Source organism: Antechinus flavipes, chromosome 6, assembly GCF_016432865.1.
Source record: "Antechinus flavipes isolate AdamAnt ecotype Samford, QLD, Australia chromosome 6, AdamAnt_v2, whole genome shotgun sequence".
NCBI classification, from domain to species: Eukaryota; Metazoa; Chordata; class Mammalia; order Dasyuromorphia; family Dasyuridae; genus Antechinus; species Antechinus flavipes.
The window spans coordinates 187,871,428-187,894,653 of record NC_067403.1 but is presented as its reverse complement, the minus strand read 5'-3'; the positions used below and the strand labels follow the sequence as shown (position 1 = coordinate 187,894,653).

The 23,226-nt window shown below is 39.9% G+C and overlaps 1 protein-coding gene across 1 annotated transcript in view; it reads right to left on the bottom strand.

Moving 5' to 3' along the window:
* MAN2B2 (mannosidase alpha class 2B member 2) overlaps window positions 1–23,226 on the bottom strand; it is a 77,581-nt gene that overhangs the window by 32,513 nt on the left and 21,842 nt on the right. Inside the window, exons 6-8 of the mRNA XM_051965825.1 lie at window positions 19,714–19,891; window positions 7,607–7,805; window positions 1,597–1,787 (exon numbers count right to left, since the gene is read on the bottom strand). Of these exons, the coding sequence (XP_051821785.1) occupies window positions 1,597–1,787; window positions 7,607–7,805; window positions 19,714–19,891 (568 nt within the window). The remainder of the gene's footprint in view (window positions 1–1,596; window positions 1,788–7,606; window positions 7,806–19,713; window positions 19,892–23,226) is intronic.

Here is a 23,226-nt window from a genome sequence, read left to right as displayed (position 1 = left end):
GAAGAAGAAGAATGTGGACCTGTAAGGCATTTCCCTTCTTCCCCGCTCACCATTCTGTCGTTGGTGGATAGAAGTCAGGAACAAGGGAGAAGAAAGAACAGGAGAGGATTTACAAGGGAGGAATAATGTATAGAGATGGAGTCAGGTTTAAGGTTTTTAAATTCAGAACCTATGATTTCCTTCCTGTAGGAAATTCCCCAAGAATTACCTATATAGACTGGCAGCTGCTTTGTAACTGGAGGGCTGCTTGGGACCCTGAGAGATTAGACATTTGTCCAGGGTCCCATGGCCAATAGGCACGAGAGTAAGCACTTAAATTCAGACTGCCATGACTGTGAGGTCAGCTCTCTAACCCATGATATCATTTCTTGGATTTAGAAGTTAGAAGAAGTAAAGCGTATTGGAAATAAAGGTTTCAAAGCTAATCATCAAAGCATTTAGTATGTACTGATGGTTGGGAAATACTTATCTACACTTCCTCAAATAGGGGAATTCTTCCAGATATTCCAGAGGTGCCCTTGGAGAGACACTTTGATTTATCTGAAGGATATCATGCAGCTGCATTTTAGGGATCATGCTTGTCACCCCTGCTCCGTGGGAGGCTGGGGCTGGTTCTCTGCTTGAGCTGGGAGTTCTTAGCTAAAAGCTGATTGGGGGTTACCAATATAGTGATCCCCTGAGGAGAGGGGAATCCATTAACTTAGTTTTGCAATATTTTGTCAACTGTATTTCACAAATATTGGTTATCTTTTTAATTCTATGTATTTTATTTATGTATTTAAAAATATTCTTCTGTGAAGAAGTCCATAGGCATCAACAGATTTCTAAAAGTACTTATATTAAAAAAAAAAAGTGGGTTATAAATTCCAATCTAGAACCCTAATATGCAGCAAAGGAACTGTGAAATATCCACCACACTTGTGGAACTTGAACTAGGAATCTACTATATGAAACCACTGGAGTATTTGGAGTTATGGTTTAGGAAGCTATTCTACCTCAAAACCATCTGTCTAAATATCCGGAAGTGGAACAAATAGGCCATTATTGACCTAATACTCAGCTCTAATTGGATATCATAGAGGTAGGAGGGACCTTGAGAGTTTATCCTGTCCGTTTTGACACACTACCTTCAGAAAGGTTGAAAAAGCTATTTTTCCACTTTGCAGATACTATTTCTCCAAATTGGCCACTAGATGAGAAAGTGTTGTTGAGGTAGGAGATGGCTCGCTGTTCAGTAGCAGTATAATAAGTTTGGGATGGGGAAAATCTGGATTCAAATTCTCTCTGACACATACTATGTGATTGTGAGCAAATCACTTAACTTCCCTCGTTTCACCATCCACATATTGTGGAGAATAATTCTGTCTCCTACCTCAGAGGCTGCTGGGAGGCTCAAGTGAAAGACAGCATGGAGAGGGTTTTGCAAATTTTGAGATGTTAGAGATATGTTGGCTACTATTCTTATTACTGGGAGAAGAAGAGTCACCCCGTGAAGCCACGATGACGCCTGCCAGCATTGTTACGGATGACCCTAACCGGAGTCCCACTCTTAGCTGAAGTAGTGAATATCATATTTGTATGAAGAAGACAGTTTACCTCTGCAACGGCCCACCGAAGCTGCTGCAGCTGCTCCAAGGACTCAGCTGTAGACAGAGCACCTTGGGGCTTCTTCCGAACATACTGGGTGAACATGGACTCTCCGGCATAAAGAAGGGAGCTTGCTCTCCGGGCAATCCCTTTCAGTGAGCTACGGGACGTATAAAATCCAGTCCAGCTCTGGAATGGCTCTAAGAAAGAAGGTGAGAGAAACAATATAGAACTAAAGGCAAGAAGGGCCCTCTGACATTGCTAATGACGCAAGGTCTGGGAGTCTGAGCACCCAGGATTACCGACCCAAACCAAGAACCACACTCTAAAGGGCAGGCCCTGGAGCTGACTTCATGCTCTCATTTGGTCCTCCATCTTGGGAATAAGCTCCAGAGAAGCACCGTCATGAACCAGGTACAACTACCCCTGTGAATTCCCCTCCTCCTCTCCCAGTGGAAGGGTGCCCCAAGGCTTCCACACCCCACGGGGACAAAGGACGCAAGGCCAAACACCAGCCCAAGTCTCCCAACTTTACCAGGCTCTCCCCTGCTGTGACCGGATGCTCCCTTCATACCAGACTTTTTCATCCCCAAATAATGGCATTTACACCCTCATCTTACTAGCACTTTTTCTATTACGATACTCCCAAAATCCCCAGTGGAAAGTAAGTCTAGGTCAGTGAGCTGCTTATTGTGCTGGGGGCCAGTGAGGGAGGGAGCTGGCCCCCTGAGGCTGCCCTGGACAGGGGGTTCCTCAAGCCCTTGATAGACCACATCGTAGTGACTGGGTATGTGCAACACGACATCGACCACAACCTGGCAGCAGCTGCCACAGTGCAAGGGCAGAGAAAAGTTGGAATATGAAGAGGAGAACCACTAGGATGGAGGAGGGCCAGCATCCATGTCTAGGAGGATCAAAAGAACTGGGCATGATTAGCCAGAGAAGCCCATCTTCAAGCACCCAAAGATTTGTCATAGAGAGAAAAGGCCTGACTTACTGCATGTGGCCCCAGAGGATAAAAGCAAGGAGGAATGGGTATAAGTTGTGAAGAGGCAGTTAGGCTCAAGGTCAGGACCTCCCTCCTCCAAATGGGGCTGTCTAAAAGCTTCTGGAGGTGGGGGGAGCTCCCTCCCTGGAGGCCTTCCAGCAGAGGTTGATGTGTCCCGCTGGGGATTCCTTTCGTGTACAAGCTGGACTAAACAGCCACTAGGGCCCCTTCTAACTCTCCAACAGGGTGATTTTCAGAAGTAGCATGGCGTCGGGGACAGAGCACTGAACCTGGAGTCCAGACAGCCTGCATCCAGCTCCAACTGTACTCTCTCCAGCTGTGGACGCCGGGAAAGTAACTCTGCTTCTCCCATCTTCAAACTCCTATTTTTAAGATAAAGGGCTTGGTTCTGGAGGGGCTGGGGGTAGGGTCTTTACTGCTCCAAGTGTACAACTCTAATAGTCCACAGCAGCCCATGGGGCCAGCACAGCTTAATGTTTACTTGGGCAGCTGGGTGGGCCAGCTCACAGAGAGCTGGGCTGGAATCGGGAAGCTTCACCTTCCTGGGTTCAAATCTGACTTCAGACTCTTACTAGCTGGTGACTCTGGTCCTGTCATTGATCCTGTTTGCCTCAGGTTCCTCGTCTATAAAATGAGCTGGAGAAGGAAAGACCCCTCCAGTGTCTTTGCTAAGAAACTCACAAATGGAGTTATAAAGAGTTGGGCATAACTGAAAAATAACTCGGCAACTACAACTAAGTAACACAATAACCCAGAAGACTAGGCAATGCATGTATGCATTTTATGCCCTTTATACAGAAGAGAAAATGGAGTTCAGTGAGCTGGCCCTGGTAATACAGAAAATGTCAAGAAGAATTGAGTTTGAGTCTACACTTAGAGACTTACTAGCTGTATAAACCCCCTTCCCAGGAATTGTTTATTAATCTGGAAATGGGGACAAATAATGACACTTACTTTTAAGAGTTGTTGTGAGGAGTAAATGAGACAACATACATCATAAGGCACTATTGAAACATCAGCTATAATAATAATAATAATTATTATTATTATTACTATTATTATGAGAACTCAACTTGATCATTCATTTTTTGCTCTGAGGAATCGTATTAAAATTCTTAACCTAGGACATGACAATGTTTTGTTTTGTTTTTCTGTTTTTGTATTTTTAATAATTTTTTTTTAAAAAAAGAAGTACCCTGGCAAAAAAAATTCTTAACCTAAGTTGTGACCCAAGATATTATATTATCATAGTTATCCCCTCTTCTACATCTTTGTACAAGCTGCTACCTTTTCTGAGAATGACTTAACCTTGATATTATATATCAATGATGATATTATAGAAGGGAAGGGGAAGAGAAGGGAACAGAATAAGTGTTTCTATAGTGCTTATTAGGTACCAAGTATTGTACTTTTATGATTATCATCTTATTTGATTTTTTCACAAAATTCTGGGAAGTAGGTGATGTTATTATCCCCATTTTACAAGTGAGGAAAACCGAGGCAAATGGAGGTTAAGTAACTTCTGGATCATTGTCCTGAGAGTCAGGAACACTGAGGTCCTACCACCAACTTTGTCGTAATCACTTTGGGCCTCAGTTTCCTCTTGGGCAAATTAGAGGAAGTTTGATAAATCAAACTCTTTGAATAAATAAAATCAATAAATAGTTATTGAATGCTTATTATGCATAAAAATAGAAAATAAAAAGACATAGTCTCTGTTCTCAAGGAAGCTTAGACTAATAGGAAAAACAGACAAATACAACTAGCATTAATAATAACACTAATAACATAAACACTAATAACTAACATTTATATAGTGCTTTAAAATTTACAAAGTAGTTTATGAAAATATCTTGTTTGACCCTCACAACCATCCTGTGAGTAGTTAGAAAAGGGCACAAACAGAAAAGTCAATTTCCATAGGGGCAATCCTGGAAGTTTCCAACAGGAGGTAGCATTTGGCCTGGGTTTTAACAGATGGGAAAGACGTCAAGAGGAAGGAAGGGCAAGGTTAAGTCATTCTCAGAAAAGATAGCAGCTTGTACAAAGATGCAGAGGAGGGGATAACTATGATTCTGGAAAAAGGAAAAAAGCTGGGGAGGTTTGGCAAGGGATAGCAATGGTTTTATTAAACAGAGAGTAAACTGATTAAGAGAGCTATGCTTTTCAACAGCGAGGTGATTCAGGTCTTGTGATGGAGAGAGCCATCTGTACCCAGAGAGAGGACTGTGGGAACTGAGAGTGGATCACAACATAACATTTTCACTTTTTTGTGGTTGTTTTCCTTTTTGATCTTATTTTTCTTGTGCAACATGATAAATGTGGAAATATATATATGTATATATACACACATATATATGTATATATATATACATATATATATAAATTATACATGTTTATTATATATTGGATTACTTGCTGTCTAGGGGAGGGGGAAGGGGAAGAGAGGTAGAAAAAAATTATAACACAATGTTTTGCAAGGGTGAATGTTGAAAACTATCTATAAATATGTTTTGAAATAAAAAGCTTTATTTTGAAAGAGAGAGAAGAGAGAGAGAGAGAGAGAAAGAGAAAGAGACAGAGCTTACTTTGGAAGCATTGCCAAATAAGGCTTTGGACAATCAGAGAATGTCAGAGCCATGAGAAATCTTACTAAAGAACACAGAACAAAGACTATAAGAGGTAGAAGGGAGCCAAAAGCCTAGAACAGAATGGGACTCAGAATTAAAAAAAAAAAAAACAAAAACTTTAGAACACAGGGACCTCAGCAGCATTTATTTAGTCTCAAAAGCTCTTCTGAGAGTAGGACACTGAGGACTAGGCAAATGAAATGAAATCACTTATAGAGACAGTGACAGAACTGGAGCTGGCGCCAAGGTCTCTAGGTTTCTGAGAAGAGCTATTTCAGTTTTGACCTCAGGGAGGTAAATAGGAAGCAGTCTGTCCCAGAGCCACAATTAATCTGAACTCTTCCATTTCATCTTTAAGTGGGGAAGCAGGAGGGCCATGACTTCTGAGGAGGCCTCTGAGAGGGGTCATCGTGCATCCTGCGCTGTTCTGGAAGTTTGGGACAAAGCGAGGAGTGTGTGACTTCTCGTGGCTGCAGGGGCAGCCCCTCCCTTGGGGACCCTCTGGGTCAGGTTGGGAGGGTGACTCTCCCCTCCACTTGGGCAGTAGAGAACCTAGCCCCCTGGATCGGCCATTTAGAATGAAGGCTTTTGTTCAAGTTTCAGAGAAGACCAGAATGAGTGAGGTTCCTTTTTTCTTGAGCTCTCACACACCCGTCAGCAGAGTTACAAAAAAGGCAACCCTTTTCAAGCACCTGTCTTGAAGCTGGACCATGCAATCTGCTTGTAAATTAGCTTCACTTGATGCTATGGAATTACAATGCCCTCTATCAGGAGGCCAACCTCTGGGGAAAATGTACCTCCCTCTGGTCTTTGCAGAGGCAGGGGAGTGAATATGGGAGTAGAATATTTCATATACTGTCAGCCCCGTTGATGTGTTGGTTAATTTTGCTTATTTACTTTGAAAAAAAAATCTATTGTAACAGATGTTTTGCTGGAGAAAAGCATTTGTTTGTATTTCAAAAACAAAAGATAATAAAAATTTTAGGAAATTAGCTTCAGTTTTTTGAGTTTCCCTCACAGGCAAATAAAATCTGCTAGTGGGGCTCCCAGAAAAAATCAATTAATAAGCAAGCATTCATTAAGCACCTACTATGTGTCAGTCCCTGTGGTAGTTAATGAGAATACAAAGGTAAACATGATACAGTTCCCACCCTCAAGGAGCTTCTAGTCTACCAGAGAAGCTAACAAGTTCATGTTAAAAGATAGACACTATGCTGTTTCTCTTCTTTTTTCGTTTTTTTTTAAATCTCCCCCATGTTTTTTCCCATTTGCTCTGCTTTTTCCTCTCCTAACATAATTCATAAAATAATATATATTAAAAATAAACTTTAAAAATTTTTTTAAAAGGTTAGACATGGCATATACAAAGTAAACACCTGACCACTTGAGATGAGAAGACATTAGGTGAGAAGGGTTCAGAGAGGGTCTCTTGCAGGAGGTGGTCCTTAAATTGAGTCTCCCTCCCAAAAAAGGGGAGCAGCAAACACTGGACTTCTTTTGTTCACTTATGCGACAACACAGTGTGGTCCAAAGAACACTAGGCTAAGAAAAAAGAGAGCAGAGTTCTAAACTACCAAGTTATTTCCCTTTTTGGTCCTTAGTTTTTCTATCTGTAGAGTGGGGAGGGGACATGAAATCCAAGGGCTGGAAAGGCTCTAAAAATGGGCAATTAGGATGGTGAGAGGTCTTAAGTTCATGATGGCTAAGGATAGGTAAGGGTCAAGGACTTAGGATATTCAGCCTCGAGAAGTTTTAGTAGGGATATAATATATATCCTGAAGGTCACAAAAGACCATCACAAGAAGGAATGAGACTGGTCTCAAAGGAACAATAAGTAAAAATTGCAAAAAGGCAAATTCAGGCTTGATTTAAGGGAAAACTTTTTAACAATGAAAATTGCCCCAAAATGGAATGGGCTTGGGATGCAGTTGTTCCTTCCTCTCTGGAAGCTTCCAAGCAAAAGCTAGATGACTTTTTGTGAGAAATAACGTAGGAGTCCTATGCTTGCCCAGGTGGTCCCTTACAACTCAGATTATGTGATTTTGACTGCGTGATCTCCAAAGTCCTTCTCTGCCCTGGTGATTAAAGATCTTTTGGAACATTCTGAATGTTCTTTGAGAGAGAAAAAAAAAATCAGAATTTAATCACAGATCTGAATTTTTTTGTCTTATATAAATGTTATAGGGATGTATCTTGAGGATGGTCATTGTCATTTGCACCCACAGGATCCTGCTTAGTGAAGGCAATTAATGAAAGCTTACTTTTTTGAGACCTGGTAAAGTCTGAGGACCCTAAATGGAAGTCACAGGTAAGACACACATAAACCCCAAGTATTTCTAGATTAACCCAAAGGGAGGGGGAAAGCTGGCGATGGAAGTACCTGATGAATAGGGAAGAAAGTCCTGCTCGTTCCGTGTGCTCCAGGTGACATCTCGATCATGAAGGGCCCGGAAGTAATCACCCACGGTGGCGTATTCCACAGTGACACCGAACTCCTCAGAGTGGTTATTAATATAGGCCAGAAGCGGATCCATGTTGGCGAACTGGACCGATGAGTTAAAGAACTGCTTGTCACAACCCTGCAGTTCACCAAAAAAAAGGATAACATGGCACCAGGAGCAAGGAGACCTGGGTTCCCGTCAGAACTCCAAGCTTACACTTCCCTCTCCCTCATCTGTCCAATGGCACTTCCCCTAAGGGGCGTGAAGGATCTGTTTGTGATTACATCATCTTTACAGACCACCGGAAGACCCTCAAATTTGCCCCAAAGTGGTCATGATCCCAGAACAAAGTGGAAGTACAAACTAAAAGAAGCAGATATCCAAAAGCTGTAGAAAGGGCCTAGGTCTGAGAGTTGAGCCAGAGGAGCTGGAGTCTAGTCCTTTCTGGGCTATTAACTAGTCCTGTGACCTCACCTCTCTGGGCCTCCATCTCCACTTTTATAAAAAAGGTTAAATAAAATAATTTCTGAGGTTTGCTCCAGCTTTAACATTCTGTGTTTTCTATTCTAGAATTCATGTTAATACTAGTAATCTGTGAATTTGTGAAACAACCAGTTTCACAAGACGAAAAGATGACATGGATTTCTACCTTTTGGGCCTTTAGTATTCATTTATTTATTCATCCAACAACTATTTCTTAAGCATATAAGTTAATATAAGTTATTTGGGTAACTGTATTAGGGAATAGATCGACAAAAACAAAACAAAATAAAACAGTCCTGATAACTTCTCCTTGAAGGCAAGGATTGTTGTGTAGGGTGATGGTAGTTAGGAAGACCTGTGTTCGTAACTTGCTGTCAATAATTATTAGTTATATGGCTGTGGACAAATCAGTGTTCAAAAGCTTCAGTTCCCTCATCTATAAAATGGGGATATTATCTAATGCATCTATCTTCCAGAACTGTTATGCAGCTCAAATAAGATAATAATGTGTGTACATACTTTGTACATTTTAAAGGAGCACATAAATGTCAGTCATTATTATCAATGTTTTTAGCTTGGCCTGAAGTACAATATATACACAAACAGGTAAGTCAATTTAAGATAATATGGAAAAGAAGAAAGCCCTTAACACCTTAGTGGAAGGGAGAGATGAGTTGGGAAAGATCTATCCTCTGGTAAGAGGAAGCTTTTGCGCTGAGCCCTTGAAGGACACTATGAATTCTAAGAGATGGAGATAAAGGAGCATATTCCAGGAAAAAAACATGAGATGGAGTAACAAATACTCTGAACATCCAGCAGGTCATCTTGGCTGAAATGTACAGTATATAAAAACATGGGCTGATCTGCCTGTTTTGTGTGGAGCATGGTATCCACAGGTGACAGAGATACCATGTTTAGCTTGAATGGCTGTACAGCCTTCTTATAGTACTGTAGGTAAGACAAATATAACCAATTACAGCTTGTCATCATTTACTACAAGCCCATAACAGGTAAGTCAAGTGCATCCAATCACAGCTGGCCATCATTTCCCACAAACCATGGCAGGTAAGTCAACTGCAACCAATCACAGCTGGCCATCATTTCCTACAAACCATGGCAGGTAAGTCAACTGCAACCAATCACAGCTGGCCATCATTTCCCACAAGCCCATGGCAAGTAAGTCAAGTGCAACCAATCACAGCTGGCCATCATTTCCCACAAACCATGGCAGGTAAGTCAAGTGCAACCAATCACAGCTGGCCATCATTTCCCACAAAACATGGCAGGTAAGTCAAGTGCAACCAATCACAGCTGGCCATCATTTCCCACAAACCATGGCAGGTAAGTCAACTGCAACCAATCACAGCTGGCCATCATTTCCTACAAACCATGGCAGGTAAGTCAACTGCAACCAATCACAGCTGGCCATCAAACCATGGCAGGTAAGTCAAGTGCAACCAATCACAGCTGGCCATCATTTCCCACAAGCCCATGGCAAGTAAGTCAAGTGCAACCAATCACAGCTGGCCATCATTCCCCACAAACCCATGGCAAGTAAGTCAAGTACATCCAATCACGGCTGGCCATCACTTACTACAACCCATAGCAGGTAAGTCAAGTGCATTTCCCACAAGCCCATGGCAGGCAAGTCAAGTGCATCCAATCACGGCTGGCCATCACTTACCACAAATGATGTACCATGAATGACAATGTTGATGATATTAAGGAAGTGATGTATTAGAGTGGAAAGAGCTCTGAATTTAGGGGCTCTCACAAGATGGATCCTAATTCTGATTCTGCTCCTAATTAGCTGTGTACACCTTGGGCTTCCCCTTCTTTTCACCTCAATCCTCCTTCAAGGCAAATGGGGATAATAATACCTGCTTTACCTACTTTACAATATTGTTGTGAGGTAGGAAGGAGATTGTGTATATGAAGGCACTTTGTAACCAGCAAAGTACTATGTTCACACTTGTGAAATGTTAATGTTAATGCTATTTTATATGAGGATAACAAAGTGAAAGAGGAAGTAAGTTGCTTAAGAGAACTGAAAATGAATGATTGAACTGGACCCTTTAGTGCTGAGATCAGTGTTTGTTAATAAAGCGTTCTGCTAATTAGGCAAGGACCCACACTTAACACCATATACCAAGATAAGATCAAAATGGATCCATGACCTAGGCATAAAGAACGAGATTATAAATAAATTAGAGGAACACAGAATAGTTTATCTCTCAGACTTGTGGAGGAGAAAGAAATTTGTGACCAAAGATGAACTAGAGACCATTACCAATCACAAAATAGAAAATTTTGATTATATCAAATCAAAAAGCCTTTGTACAAATAAAACTAATGCAAACAAGATTAGAAGGGAAGCAACAAACTGGGAAAACATCTTCACAGTTAAAGGTTCTGATAAAGGCCTCATTTCCAAAATATATAGAGAACTGACTCAAATTTATAAGAAATCAAGCCATCCTCCAATTGATAAATGGTCAAAGGATATGAACAGACAATTTTCAGAGGATGAAATTGAAACTATTACCACTCATATGAAAGAGTGTTCCAAATCATTATTGATCAGAGAAATGCAAATTAAGACAACTCTGAGATACCACTACACACCTGTCAGATGGGCTAAGATGACAGGAAAAAACAATGATGAATGTTGGAGGGGATGCGGGAAAACTGGGACACTAATGCATTGTTGGTGGAGTTGTGAACGAATCCAACCATTCTGGAGAGCAATCTGGAATTATGCCCAAAAAGTTATCAAATTGTGCATACTCTTTGATCCAGCAATGTTTCTATTGGGCTTATATCCCAAAGAAATACTAAAGAAGGGAAAGGAACCTGTATGTGCCAAAATGTTTGTAGCAGCCCTATTTGTAGTGGCTAGAAACTGGAAAATGAATGGATGCCCATCAATTGGAGAATGGCTGGGTAAATTGTGGTATATGAATGTTATGGAATATTATTGTTCTGTAAGGAACGACCAGCAGGATGAATACAGAGAGGACTGGCGAGACTTACATGAACTGATGCTAAGTGAAATGAGCAGAACCAGGAGATCATTATACACTTCGACAACGATATTGTGTGAGGACATATTTTGATGGAAGTGGATTTCTTTGACAAAGAGACCTAACTAAGTTTCAATTGATAAATGACGGACATAAGCAGCTACACCCAAAGAACGAACACTGGGAAACGAATGTGAACTATCTGCATTTTAGTTTTTCTTCCCGGGTTATTTATACCTTCTGAATCCAATTCTCCCTATGCAACAAGAGAACTGTTCGGTTCTGCAAACATATATTGTATCTAGGATATACTGCAACATATCCAACATATAAAGGACTGCTTGCCATCTAGGGGACGGGGTGGAGGGAGGGAGGGGAAAAAATTGGAACAGAAACGAGTGCAAAGGATAATGTTGTAAAAAAAAAAAAAATTACCCTGGCATGGATTCTGTCAATATAAAGTAATTATTAAATAAAAATTTAAAGGAAAAAAAAATAAAGCATTCTGCTGATATAGTCTTATAGAGACTTTTTTTTCTCCTTTTCCTTAACTCATTTTGAATTGTTTGAGAAGAAAGGAACGTCAAAACCCAAAATATATAATTTTAGAGCTGAAGGGGAGCTAAGAATATAGAAAACAGCTCACTAGAATTGGAAGTGACCTTAGAATATAAAACACAAAACGTTAGAGCTAAAAGGGACTTCAGTCCACAAGACTGGTGGAACTAGAGAGGTCTTATAAGAACCAAGTTCCATGGAAATGTAGCATGTCTGGGCTGAAGGGTCACTTCTACTGTGTCATACTAAGTTCAATAAACAGAATGAGGCCAAAAGAGCCTGGCCTGGCAGAGATGGGCTCTAGCCCAAGCTCTACCACTCTTTAGCTGAGCAATTATGGGCAACGCATTTGTTTCACCTGCTTCCTCTCATCTGTGAATTGCAGACAATACCACCAGTCCCCTGGACCTCCCCCCTACATTTGCCAGGTACCATTTTCCCAGATAGGCAACCCCCAAACCATACTCCACCAGTACTAAGGACTCCATTTTCCTTCAAGAGGAATAAGGAGACTTCCGGTTAAGATGGCGGAGAGGAGGCTCACAGTTGCATAAGCTCCGCGCTTTCTCTCACTATCCACTTCATTACAAGCCTCTGAATCAATGCTTGACTGAAAAAAACCCACAAATAGTTACCAAGAGAAGCCATCCTTGAGATCCACCAAGAAAGGTCTGTCTTTACTGGAGGGCTGGGGCGGTTTTAGATCGGGCGCAGGCGGCGGGCAGCGGCAGTGAGAGCACGGGAGCAGACTGGAGAGGGGGTGGAGAGTGATCGTAGCCGTCTCTGCGGGGAGAGCTTCGCTACAGGTTTGGATACTTTCCTCCGGCAGCAAGTCAACAGCCCAGCAGAGAAGCTAAAAACACCGGGGCTGAAGAATACAACCCCAAACAGCTGGAGTCTCTCGGGACCTGGCCGCCCCCCTCCTTCCCCCCCCTCAGTGACTCAGCACGCTTTGGGATCTCAGAGCGCAGGCGCAGCACAGTAGGGCTAGTGACTCACTGCTGCCACCCACAGTCTGTAGAGGAAGCTCGATAACACACCCAGCCCCCCCCCCCAAAGAAAGACTCCAGTTTTTTCTGTTTTTCTTTGGTAGTTTGTCCCTGATTAATAGACAGAATGAGCAAGAAGCTGAAGAGGACTTTAACCCTTGACAGCTTCTACACAGATAGAGAGCAGACTCTAAATCCTGAGGAGACTAAAAACAGGCAGTCCCCAGGTGATTCCCCAAAGGAGGAGATTGTCTGTTCCTCAGCACAGATGAACCTCATAGAAGTGATTAAAAAGGCTCTCACAAGGGAGCTAGAAGAAAAATGGGGAAAGCAGAGTGAGGCTTGGGAAAAGGAGAGGGAGGCTTGGCAAAAGAGCCTGGAGAAAGTTAAAGAGAGAGTGGATAAAGAAGTAAAATCCTTGAAAAATAGGATTAGTGAACTGGAAACAGAAAACAGCTCTCTAAAAAACAAAATTGGCGAAATGGAAAAAAATTCCACAGAACAAAAGAACTCAATGGGACAATTAGAGAAAGATTTTAAAAAAGTGAGTGAAGAGAATACTTCACTGAAAATCAGAATTGAACAAGTGGAATTGAATGACTCGAGGAGACAAGAAGAATCAGTCAAGCAAATCCAAAAAAATCAAACAATGGAGAAAAATGTGAAATACCTTCTGGGGAAGACAACAGACCTGGAAAACAGATCCAGGAGAGACAATCTGAGAATCATTGGACTCCCAGAAAAACATGATGAAAAAAAGAGCCTGGACACTGTCTTCCAGGAAATTATCAAAGAGAACTGCCCAGAAGTCATAGGAACAGAGGAAAAAATAAACATTGAAAGGATTCATCGATCACCCACTGAAAGGGATCCTAAAATCAAAACACCAAGGAATATAGTGGCCAAATGCCAGAACCCTCAGATGAAAGAAAAAATATTGCAAGCGGCTAGAAAAACCCAATTCAAGTATCAAGGAGCCACAATAAGGATCACCCAGGATCTGGCAGCATCCACATTAAAAGATCGAAGGGCCTGGAATATGATATTCCGAAAGGCTAAGGAACTTGGTATGCAACCAAAAATAACTTACCCAGCGAGAATGAGCATCTTTTTCCAGGGAAGAAGATGGACATTCAACGAAGTAAGCGAATTTCATCTATTTCTGATGAAAAAACCAGAACTTAACAAAAAGTTTGATCTACAAATATAGAACTCAAGAGAAATCTAAAAAGGTAAAGATTAATCTTGGGAACTATATTTTGACTATATAGATGTATAAAGAATACATGTATACCTTGTTCTAGAAATTGATGTGGAAAGGACATTGTACCAGAAAAAGGGTAAAGTGGGGGGAGTACATCTCATGAAGAGGCATAGGAAACCTATTATATCTGAGAGAAAGAATGGAGGGGGATGAATATAGTGGGTATCTTACTGCCTTCAGAATTGGCTTTAAGTGAAAAATCTTAAGACATATTCAATCTATGGTGAAACTTCTCCCATCTCATTGAAAAGTGAGAAGGGAAAAGTGGAAAGGGAAGGAATAAGCTAAGCGGAAGGGAATACGGGAACTGGGAGGGAAAGGGGTAAGATAGGGGGAGGAACTCTAAGGCGGGGGGAGGGACACTAAAAAGGGAGGGCTGTGAGAAGCAAGGGGTGCTCACAAGCTTAATACTTGGAAGGGGGGGAAAGGGGAAAGAAGGGAGGAAAGCATAAACCGGGGTTAACAAGATGGCAAGTAATACAGAATTGGTCATTCTAACCATAAACGTGAATGGGGTAAACTCCCCCATAAAGAGGAAGCGGTTAGCAGAATGGATTAAAAGCCAGAATCCTACAATATGTTGTTTACAGGAAACACACCTGAAGCGGGGAGATACATGCAGGTTAAAGGTAAAAGGTTGGAGCAAAATCTACTATGCTTCAGGTGAAGCCAAAAAAGCAGGGGTAGCCATCCTGATCTCAGATCAAGCTAAAGCAAAAATTGACCTAATTAAAAGAGATAAGGAAGGACACTATATCTTGCTAAAGGGTAGCATGGATAATGAAGCACTATCTATATTAAACATATATGCACCAAGTGGGGTAGCATCTAAATTCTTAAAAGAGAAACTAAGAGAGCTGCAAGAAGAAATAGACAGTAAAACTATAATAGTGGGAGATCTTAACCTTGCACTCTCAGAATTAGATAAATCAAACCACAAAATAAATAAGAAAGAAGTCAAAGAGGTAAATAGAATACTAGAAAAGTTAGATATGATAGATCTCTGGAGAAAATGTAATGGAGACAGAAAGGAATACACTTTCTTTTCAGCAGTTCATGGAACCTATACAAAAGTTGACCATATATTAGGACATAAAAACCTCAAACTCAAATGTAGTAAGGCAGAAATAGTAAATGCATCCTTTTCAGACCACGATGCAATGAAAATTACATTCAACAAAAAAGCAGGGGGAAGTAGACCAAAAAATAATTGGAAACTAAATAATCTCATACTAAAGAATGATTGGGTGAAACAGCAAATCATAGACATAATTAATAACTTCACCCAAGAAAACGATAATAATGAGACATCATACCAAAATGTATGGGATGCAGCCAAAGCGGTAATAAGGGGAAATTTCATATCTCTAGAGGCCTATTTGTATAAAATAGAGAAAGAGAAGGTCAATGAATTGGGTTTGCAATTAAAAATGCTAGAAAAGGAACAAATTAAAAACCCCCAGTCAAACACTAAACTTGAAATTCTAAAAGTAAAAGGTGAGATCAATAAAATTGAAAGTAAAAAAACTATTGAATTGATTAATAAAACTAAGAGTTGGTTCTATGAAAAAACCAACAAAATAGACAAACCCTTAGTAAATCTGATTAAAAAAAGGAAAGAGGAAAATCAAATTGTTAGTCTTAAAAATGAAAAGGGAGAACTCACCACTAACGAAGAGGAAATTAGAGCAATAATTAGGAGTTACTTTGCCCAACTTTATGCCAATAAATTCGACAACTTAAATGAAATAGAAAAATACCTCCAAAAATACAGCTTGCCCAAACTAACAGAGGAAGAAGTAAATATCCTAAACAGTCCCATCTCAGAAAAAGAAATAGAACAAACTATCAATCAACTCCCTAAGAAAAAATCCCCAGGACCAGATGGATTTACATGTGAATTCTACCAAACATTTAAAGAACAATTAACTCCAATGTTATATAAACTATTTGAAAAAATAGGGATTGAAGGAGTCCTACCAAACTCCTTTTATGACACAGATATGGTACTGATACCTAAACCAGGTAGGCTGAAAACAGAGAAAGAAAATTATAGACCAATCTCCCTAATGAATATTGATGCTAAAATCTTAAATAAAATATTAGCAAAAAGATTACAGAAAATTGTCACCAGGATAATACACTATGACCAAGTAGGATTTATACCAGGAATGCAGGGCTGGTTCAATATTAGGAAAACTATTAGCATAATTGACTATATCAATAACCAAACAAACAAAAACCACATGATCATCTCAATAGATGCAGAAAAAGCATTTGATAAAATCCAACATCCATTCCTAATAAAAACACTTGAGAGCATAGGAATAAATGGACTTTTCCTTAAAATAGTCAGGAGCATATATTTAAAACCATCAGTAAGCATCATATGCAATGGGGAAAAACTGAAACCTTTCCCAGTAAGATCTGGAGTGAAGCAAGGTTGCCCACTATCACCATTATTATTTAATATCGTATTAGAAACACTAGCCTCGGCAATAAGAGTCGAGAAAGATATAAAAGGAATTAGAGTAGGCAATGAGGAAACCAAACTATCACTCTTTGCAGATGATATGATGGTATACCTAGAGAACCCCAGAGATTCTACCAAAAAGCTATTGGAAATAATTCATAATTTTAGCAAAGTAGCTGGCTACAAAATAAATCCCCATAAATCCTCAGCATTTTTATACATCACCAACAAAACCCAACAGCAAGAGATACAAAGAGAAATTCCATTCAGAATAACTGTTGATACCATAAAATATTTGGGAATCTATCTACCAAAGGAAAGTCAGGAATTATATGAGCAAAATTATAAAAAAGTCTCCACACAAATAAAGTCAGACTTAAATAATTGGAAAAATATTAAGTGCTCTTGGATCGGCCGAGCGAACATAATAAAGATGACAATACTCCCTAAACTAATCTATTTATTTAGTGCTATACCAATCAGACTTCCAAGAAAATATTTTATTGATCTAGAAAAAATAACAACAAAATTCATATGGAACAATAAAAAGTCGAGAATCTCAAGGGAATTAATGAAAAAAAAATCAAATGAAGGTGGCCTAGCTGTACCTGATCTAAAATTATATTATAAAGCAGCAGTCACCAAAACCATTTGGTATTGGCTAAGAAATAGATTAGTGGATCAGTGGAAAAGGCTAGGCTCACAAGACAGAATAGTCAATTATAGCAATCTAGTGTTTGACAAACCCAAAGCCCCTAACTTCTGGGAAAAGAATTCATTATTTGATAAAAACTGCTGGGATAATTGGAAATTAGTATGGCAGAAATTAGGCATGGACCCACACTTAACACCATATACCAAGATAAGATCAAAATGGGTCTATGACCTAGGCATAAAGAACGAGACTATAAATAAATTAGAGGAACATAGAATAGTTTATCTCTCAGACTTGTGGAGGAGAAAGAAATTTGTGACCATAGATGAACTAGAGACCATTACTGATCACAGAATAGAAAATTTCGATTACATCAAATTAAAAAGCTTTGTACAAATAAAACTAATGCAAACAAGATTAGAAGGGAAGCAACAAACTGGGAAAACATTTTCACAGTTAAAGGTTCTGATAAAGGCCTCATTTCCAAAATATATAGAGAACTGACTCAAATTTATAAGAAATCAAGCCATTCTCCAATTGATAAATGGTCAAAGGATATGAACAGACAATTTTCAGAGGATGAAATTGAAACTATTACCACTCATATGAAAGAGTGTTCCAAATCATTATTGATCAGAGAAATGCAAATTAAGACAACTCTGAGATACCACTACACACCTGTCAGATTGGCTAAGATGACAGGAAAAAATAATGATGAATGTTGGAGGGGATGCGGGAAAACTGGGACACTAATGCATTGTTGGTGGAGTTGTGAACGAATCCAACCATTCTGGAGAGCAATCTGGAATTATGCCCAAAAAGTTATCAAATTGTGCATACTCTTTGATCCAGCAGTGTTTCTATTGGGCTTATATCCCAAAGAAATACTAAAGAAGGGAAAGGAACCTGTATGTGCCAAAATGTTTGTAGCAGCCCTATTTGTAGTGGCTAGAAACTGGAAAATGAATGGATGCCCATCAATTGGAGAATGGCTGGGTAAATTGTGGTATATGAATGTTATGGAATATTATTGTTCTGTAAGAAATGACCAGCAGGATGAATACAGAGAGGACTGGCGAGACTTACATGAACTGATGCTAAGTGAAATGAGCAGAACCAGGAGATCATTATACACTTCGACAACGATATTGTATGAGGACATATTTTGATGGAAGTGGATTTCTTTGACAAAGAGACCTAACTAAGTTTCAATTGATAAATGACGGACATAAGCAGCTACACCCAAAGAACGAACACTGGGAAACGAATGTGAACTATCTGCATTTTTGTTTTTCTTCCCGGGTTATTTATACCTTCTGAATCCAATTCTCCCTATGCAACAAGAGAACTGTTCGGTTCTGCAAACATATATTGTATCTAGGATATACTGCAACATATCCAACATATAAAGGACTGCTTGCCATCTGGGGGAGGGGGTGGAGGGAGGGAGGGGAAAAAATTGGAACAGAAACGAGTGCAAAGGATAATGTTGTAAAAAAAAAAAAAAAAAAAAAAAAAAAGAGGAATAAGGAAGCTTCCAATGGGTGATCAAACCACTCAGAATACACCTTTTAGGAGCTTCCTAGTTAATGAATTTCTAAGCTCCCAAAGAGCCTACCGGCTGTCTGTGCTCATCAATGATTGTGATGTTTCCCCTTCTTGAAGTCAAACTGCATCCTCCCTCTATCCAGTGCCTCTGCTATTTCTGTGCCTGAATGGAAAAAGCACCAGACCTGGATTCAAACCCTAGCTCTCTAAACTTTGTCATTTTATCTTTTTAGGTCTAAGTTCTCTCACTAGTGAAGTGGGGAATAATAATCCTAGCAATTGAAAACTCAGAGAGCTTTTTTGGGGCAAGGGCTCTGTAAAGCTTAATTTTTTTCTTTAAAAAGTGAATACTCAGAGCAGCTAGGTATGGATAGAGAACCAGCCCTTAAGTCAGGAGGACTTCCAAGAATGGAAATTTCTTGAGGGCAGTGATAACTTTATTTTTGTCCCCCAGCGCCTAGCAAAGCAACTAGCACATAGTAGGCACTTAATAAATGTTTGATTAATGAAGGAAGGGAAAGGGGTGGGAAGGAAGGAAAGAAGGAACAAGAGAAGGAAGGAAGGAGAAAATGGAAGAGGGATGGAAGAAGAAAAAGAAGGGAAGGAAGGGAGGGAGGGAGATAAGGAAGAAAAGAAGAAAGGGAGGTAGGAAGGAAGGAAGGAAGGAAGGAAGGAAGGAAGGAAGGAAGGAAGGAAGGAAGGAAAGAAAGAAGGGAGGAAGGAAGGAAGGAAGGAAAGAAAGAAGGGAGGAAGGAAGGAAGGAAAGATGGAAGGAAGGGAGGAAGGAAGGGAGGAAGGAAAGAAGGGAGGGAGGGAGGGAAAAAAAGAAGGAAAGAAGGAAAACTTGATACTCTCTCTCAGTAGTACAAATATCCATATCTAACAGATGAAGAAACTAAGAGTTCAAGCAATTTGCTTAAGATCAACAAGCTAACAAAAGCTTGAAGACAGATGGATTTCTCTATTTTAAGTCCAGAGATGGTTTCCTCCACATCATATTGTTTCTGTAGTTATGAGAACTGGCCTCCCGTGATTGAGACTCTAACTCCTTACCCATGGCCAAAGCACATCCTGGGTCCTGAACCAGGCTGCCCTCTCCTTGATGTTGGCCACCATGGTTTGGGCATAGAGCCTGAGGCTGGCATCTGTCACTGGCACACTCATGTTGGGGTAAACTCCGTCTCCTGGAGGGTTGGGGAAAACTGCAATTCCATTCCAATAAAAACCTGACCTGAGGAGAAAACAGACAGTGGTGGTTCCTCAGCATTAAGAAAAACAACTCATGTCTCCATAACAACTGGTCTTCCCTCACACGAGACCTCTGCGGGAGGGAGGATTTCCAAGAAGGTAAGTAGTCACTGCCCTGTGACTAGGTAGAGCTGCCGTTTAAACCTGGCTCTTCTGCCTCTTACATTCTGCTTTTTTTCCACTCAGCCGCACTGCCTCTCGTTGCCAACAATAATACCTCACATTTGTTAGCATAGAGCCCAGCACATGATGATGATGATATTGAAATAGTTTGGTGTTTCAGAAGACCAACACTTCACTAATTTATTTGCTCTGTAATTCCGTGTATTTTGGGTTTGTAGCAGTAGAGGCAGGAACCTGGAATTGAGTGGGTGCTCCTCAGTTGCAAAGTGGCTGAATAAATAATGATATATGAAAGCAACAGGATATTATTGTTCTAGAAGAGATAACAAGCAGACTGATTTCAGAATCAAAAGGGATTCCACTTCAGAACTTTAAGGTTTGCAAAGGGTCTTTACATATATCGTATAAATAAGATACCGGAAATGAAAGAGAGCCTGGGGTCAGGCAGAGGCTGAACCTTATTCTGTTGCTAACAGGGAGAAAGCTGCTGAATGCCGACATAACTCACTAGCCCCGGGAGTTTTCTGTTTGTTCAAGTTTTTATTGGTATTTTCTGTTTCTTACATCAGCACAGCTATCCTATGTGTCCCTCTCATTCCCTCTGTCAGAGAGCCGTCTTATGTGAATAGTATTTTTTAAAAAGGAAAAAAATGTCAGCACAACTGATCAACATATTGAAAAAGTCCAAAAATAAGTGTTATGTAAAATAACTGTGGAGTTCCCACCCCCAGAAAGAAGTAGATTGGGGGATGCTTTCTCATATCTCTTCATCTGTTCAATCTCTGTAATTGTATTTAATTTTCTTTGGACTTTTTTCGTGTGTCATTATTCTTTTCATTTACATTGGGGAAGGGGGAAGGAAGAAAAGGGAAGAGAGGGAGAGGGGAGACATAGAGGCCCAAGTAAAAGTCCTAAGTTCTACTTTCAGCTCTGATACTTATTAGCTGAATGACCTTGCATTGTTGGTTTAATTTCTCTAATTTTCAATGTTTCAGTATGTCAAATGGAGAAAATATAACTTAAACTCAGCCTGTGCTGCTCCTGATCCTTTCCCTATATAAAGGCAGCTCGGATTACTGGGCTCAAATGAGCCTGGAATGAGACATAATGGCCAGGAAAATGTTTTGAGAAGCACTAATCTTTTTATAAACATAAATGGTTATTACTTTAACAATCAGGATATAGAAATAGATGCTCATGATCTTTATCAGATCTTAAGCATGGCAGTAGTGCTAGAATGCCCAGGGGTATTTTCCCATAATGCTTCTACAGGACATTAAGCTGGTCCATTAGCTTTTATTCAAGGGGAACACTGGTAGGTATTGAGACTAATATTTCTCTTCAAATGAGCAAGTTTCATTCGCTGGAGAGCAAGTTATCCCTTGCTTTCTGCTATCTTTTTAGACTTACAAAGGAGCCAGTAGAGATTGGAGGGAAAGTAGAAGGGACTCAGGAAGAGTGGGTTCTTGTCTTAAATAAACATTTTGGAGAGTAGTTGGATTATGTAACTTCTAAGGTCACTTTTAACTCTAAGAAATTTTCTGTTATCATCATCATGATCATCAGTATTACTGTTCCCATACCTCTCTCTGCAACTATGATCAGTCTTCTACTTACTCTCCACCCCACCCCACCCAACCCTAGCAATACATCTTTTCTCTTTTGGGCCTTAAGTGTTTTCCAACTACAAAATGAGATAATATATATGAGCCAACTCAACAATCTCTGTTGCAGGCTCTAAGGCTTCTAATTAGATATCTATATTCTACAGTCCTATTAGCTCTAAGAATCTATCTACTATGTCCTAGAACAGGAGTCCATGAACTTGGCCTTTTGATCTGATTTTTCTTGTGCAGTATGACAAATATGGAAATATGTTTAGAAAAATTGCACATGTTTAACTTAGATTGCTTACTGTCTTGGGCAGGAGAGAGGGTCAGGGAAAGGATAAAAATTTTGGAATAAAAGGTTTTGCAAAGATGAAAACTATTTTACATGTATTTGGAAAAATAAAATATAATTCAAAATACTATGTATTTTGTATTATACATTTAAAAACACTATTCTGAGGTGTTCATAGATTTCACTAGACTGCCAAGAGAAAAAGAAAGGGAATAAGCATTTATCTAGCACCAAATACATGCCAGGCAAGAAATTGATTCTAGAAAGAAGATGCATCTGGAGTCAGAAGAACAAAGTCTAGGTCCTGGCTTTGATGCCCATTAGCAATATGCCCACCAACAAGTCATTTCCTCAATCTCTCTAACGGAAAATAAGGGGAGGTGTTAGAGAAAAGGTCAGCTCCAACTCTGTTTTCTGGGGCTAATTCAGAAAGAAAAAGCTTTGGTCCTGGAGCTCTGATTCTGACACTTATACACTGTGACCTTAAGTAAGTCATTCTTCCTCTAAAGGACTTAGTATTCTAATCAAGTAAAGTGGATAAACTGCTGGACTTGGAGTTAGGAAGGCCTAAATTCAAATTCAGCTTCAGATATTTGCTGGCTATATCACTGAGCAAGTCATTTAATGAATGTCTACTTCGATTCATTCACTTATAATTCAATTCGTTCACTTATAAAATGAGGATTATAATAGCACCTCTTAGGATTATTGTAAGAATCAAAAGAGATATCTGTGAAGTGATCTGTAAACTTTAAAGTGCTATTTATCATCATCATCATTATTATTATTACTAGAAAATCTCAGAGATCCCTTTCATCAATGATTGCTGTCATTTCTCACTGCACCTCAGAGCCTTCTGCTGTAAAAATAGGAAGTTGGACTGGATGGTGTTTAAGCTCTAAATTCAATGTTCCAAGGTCCTATAGTAACAGATCCTGAAGAGATTCCACTCAAAGCCAAATGAAGTCACTAGTAAAAATAGAAATCATCAATGAAAGCAAAATATCACTTGGAACCAGAACTCAGCTGACAGCAAAGCTGTCTTTCTTGCCAAACTTAATCTATTCTACCTAAAAAAGCCTCCAAACTCACTTCCTGAGATGCTGACCAGCAGAAAGATAACCTTCATTTATGAGAGAGCTGCTCTGCCTCCTGCTAAGGCACTGCAGTAACACAGCAGAGAACAGTCCTCAGGAGGAGTGGAATAAAAATGAGAAAACTGCTGGATGTGCAATGGTAAAAAGTGAGGGGGGGGGAGGAGAGAGGGGAGGGAGCGGATTTCCTTTTCATGGA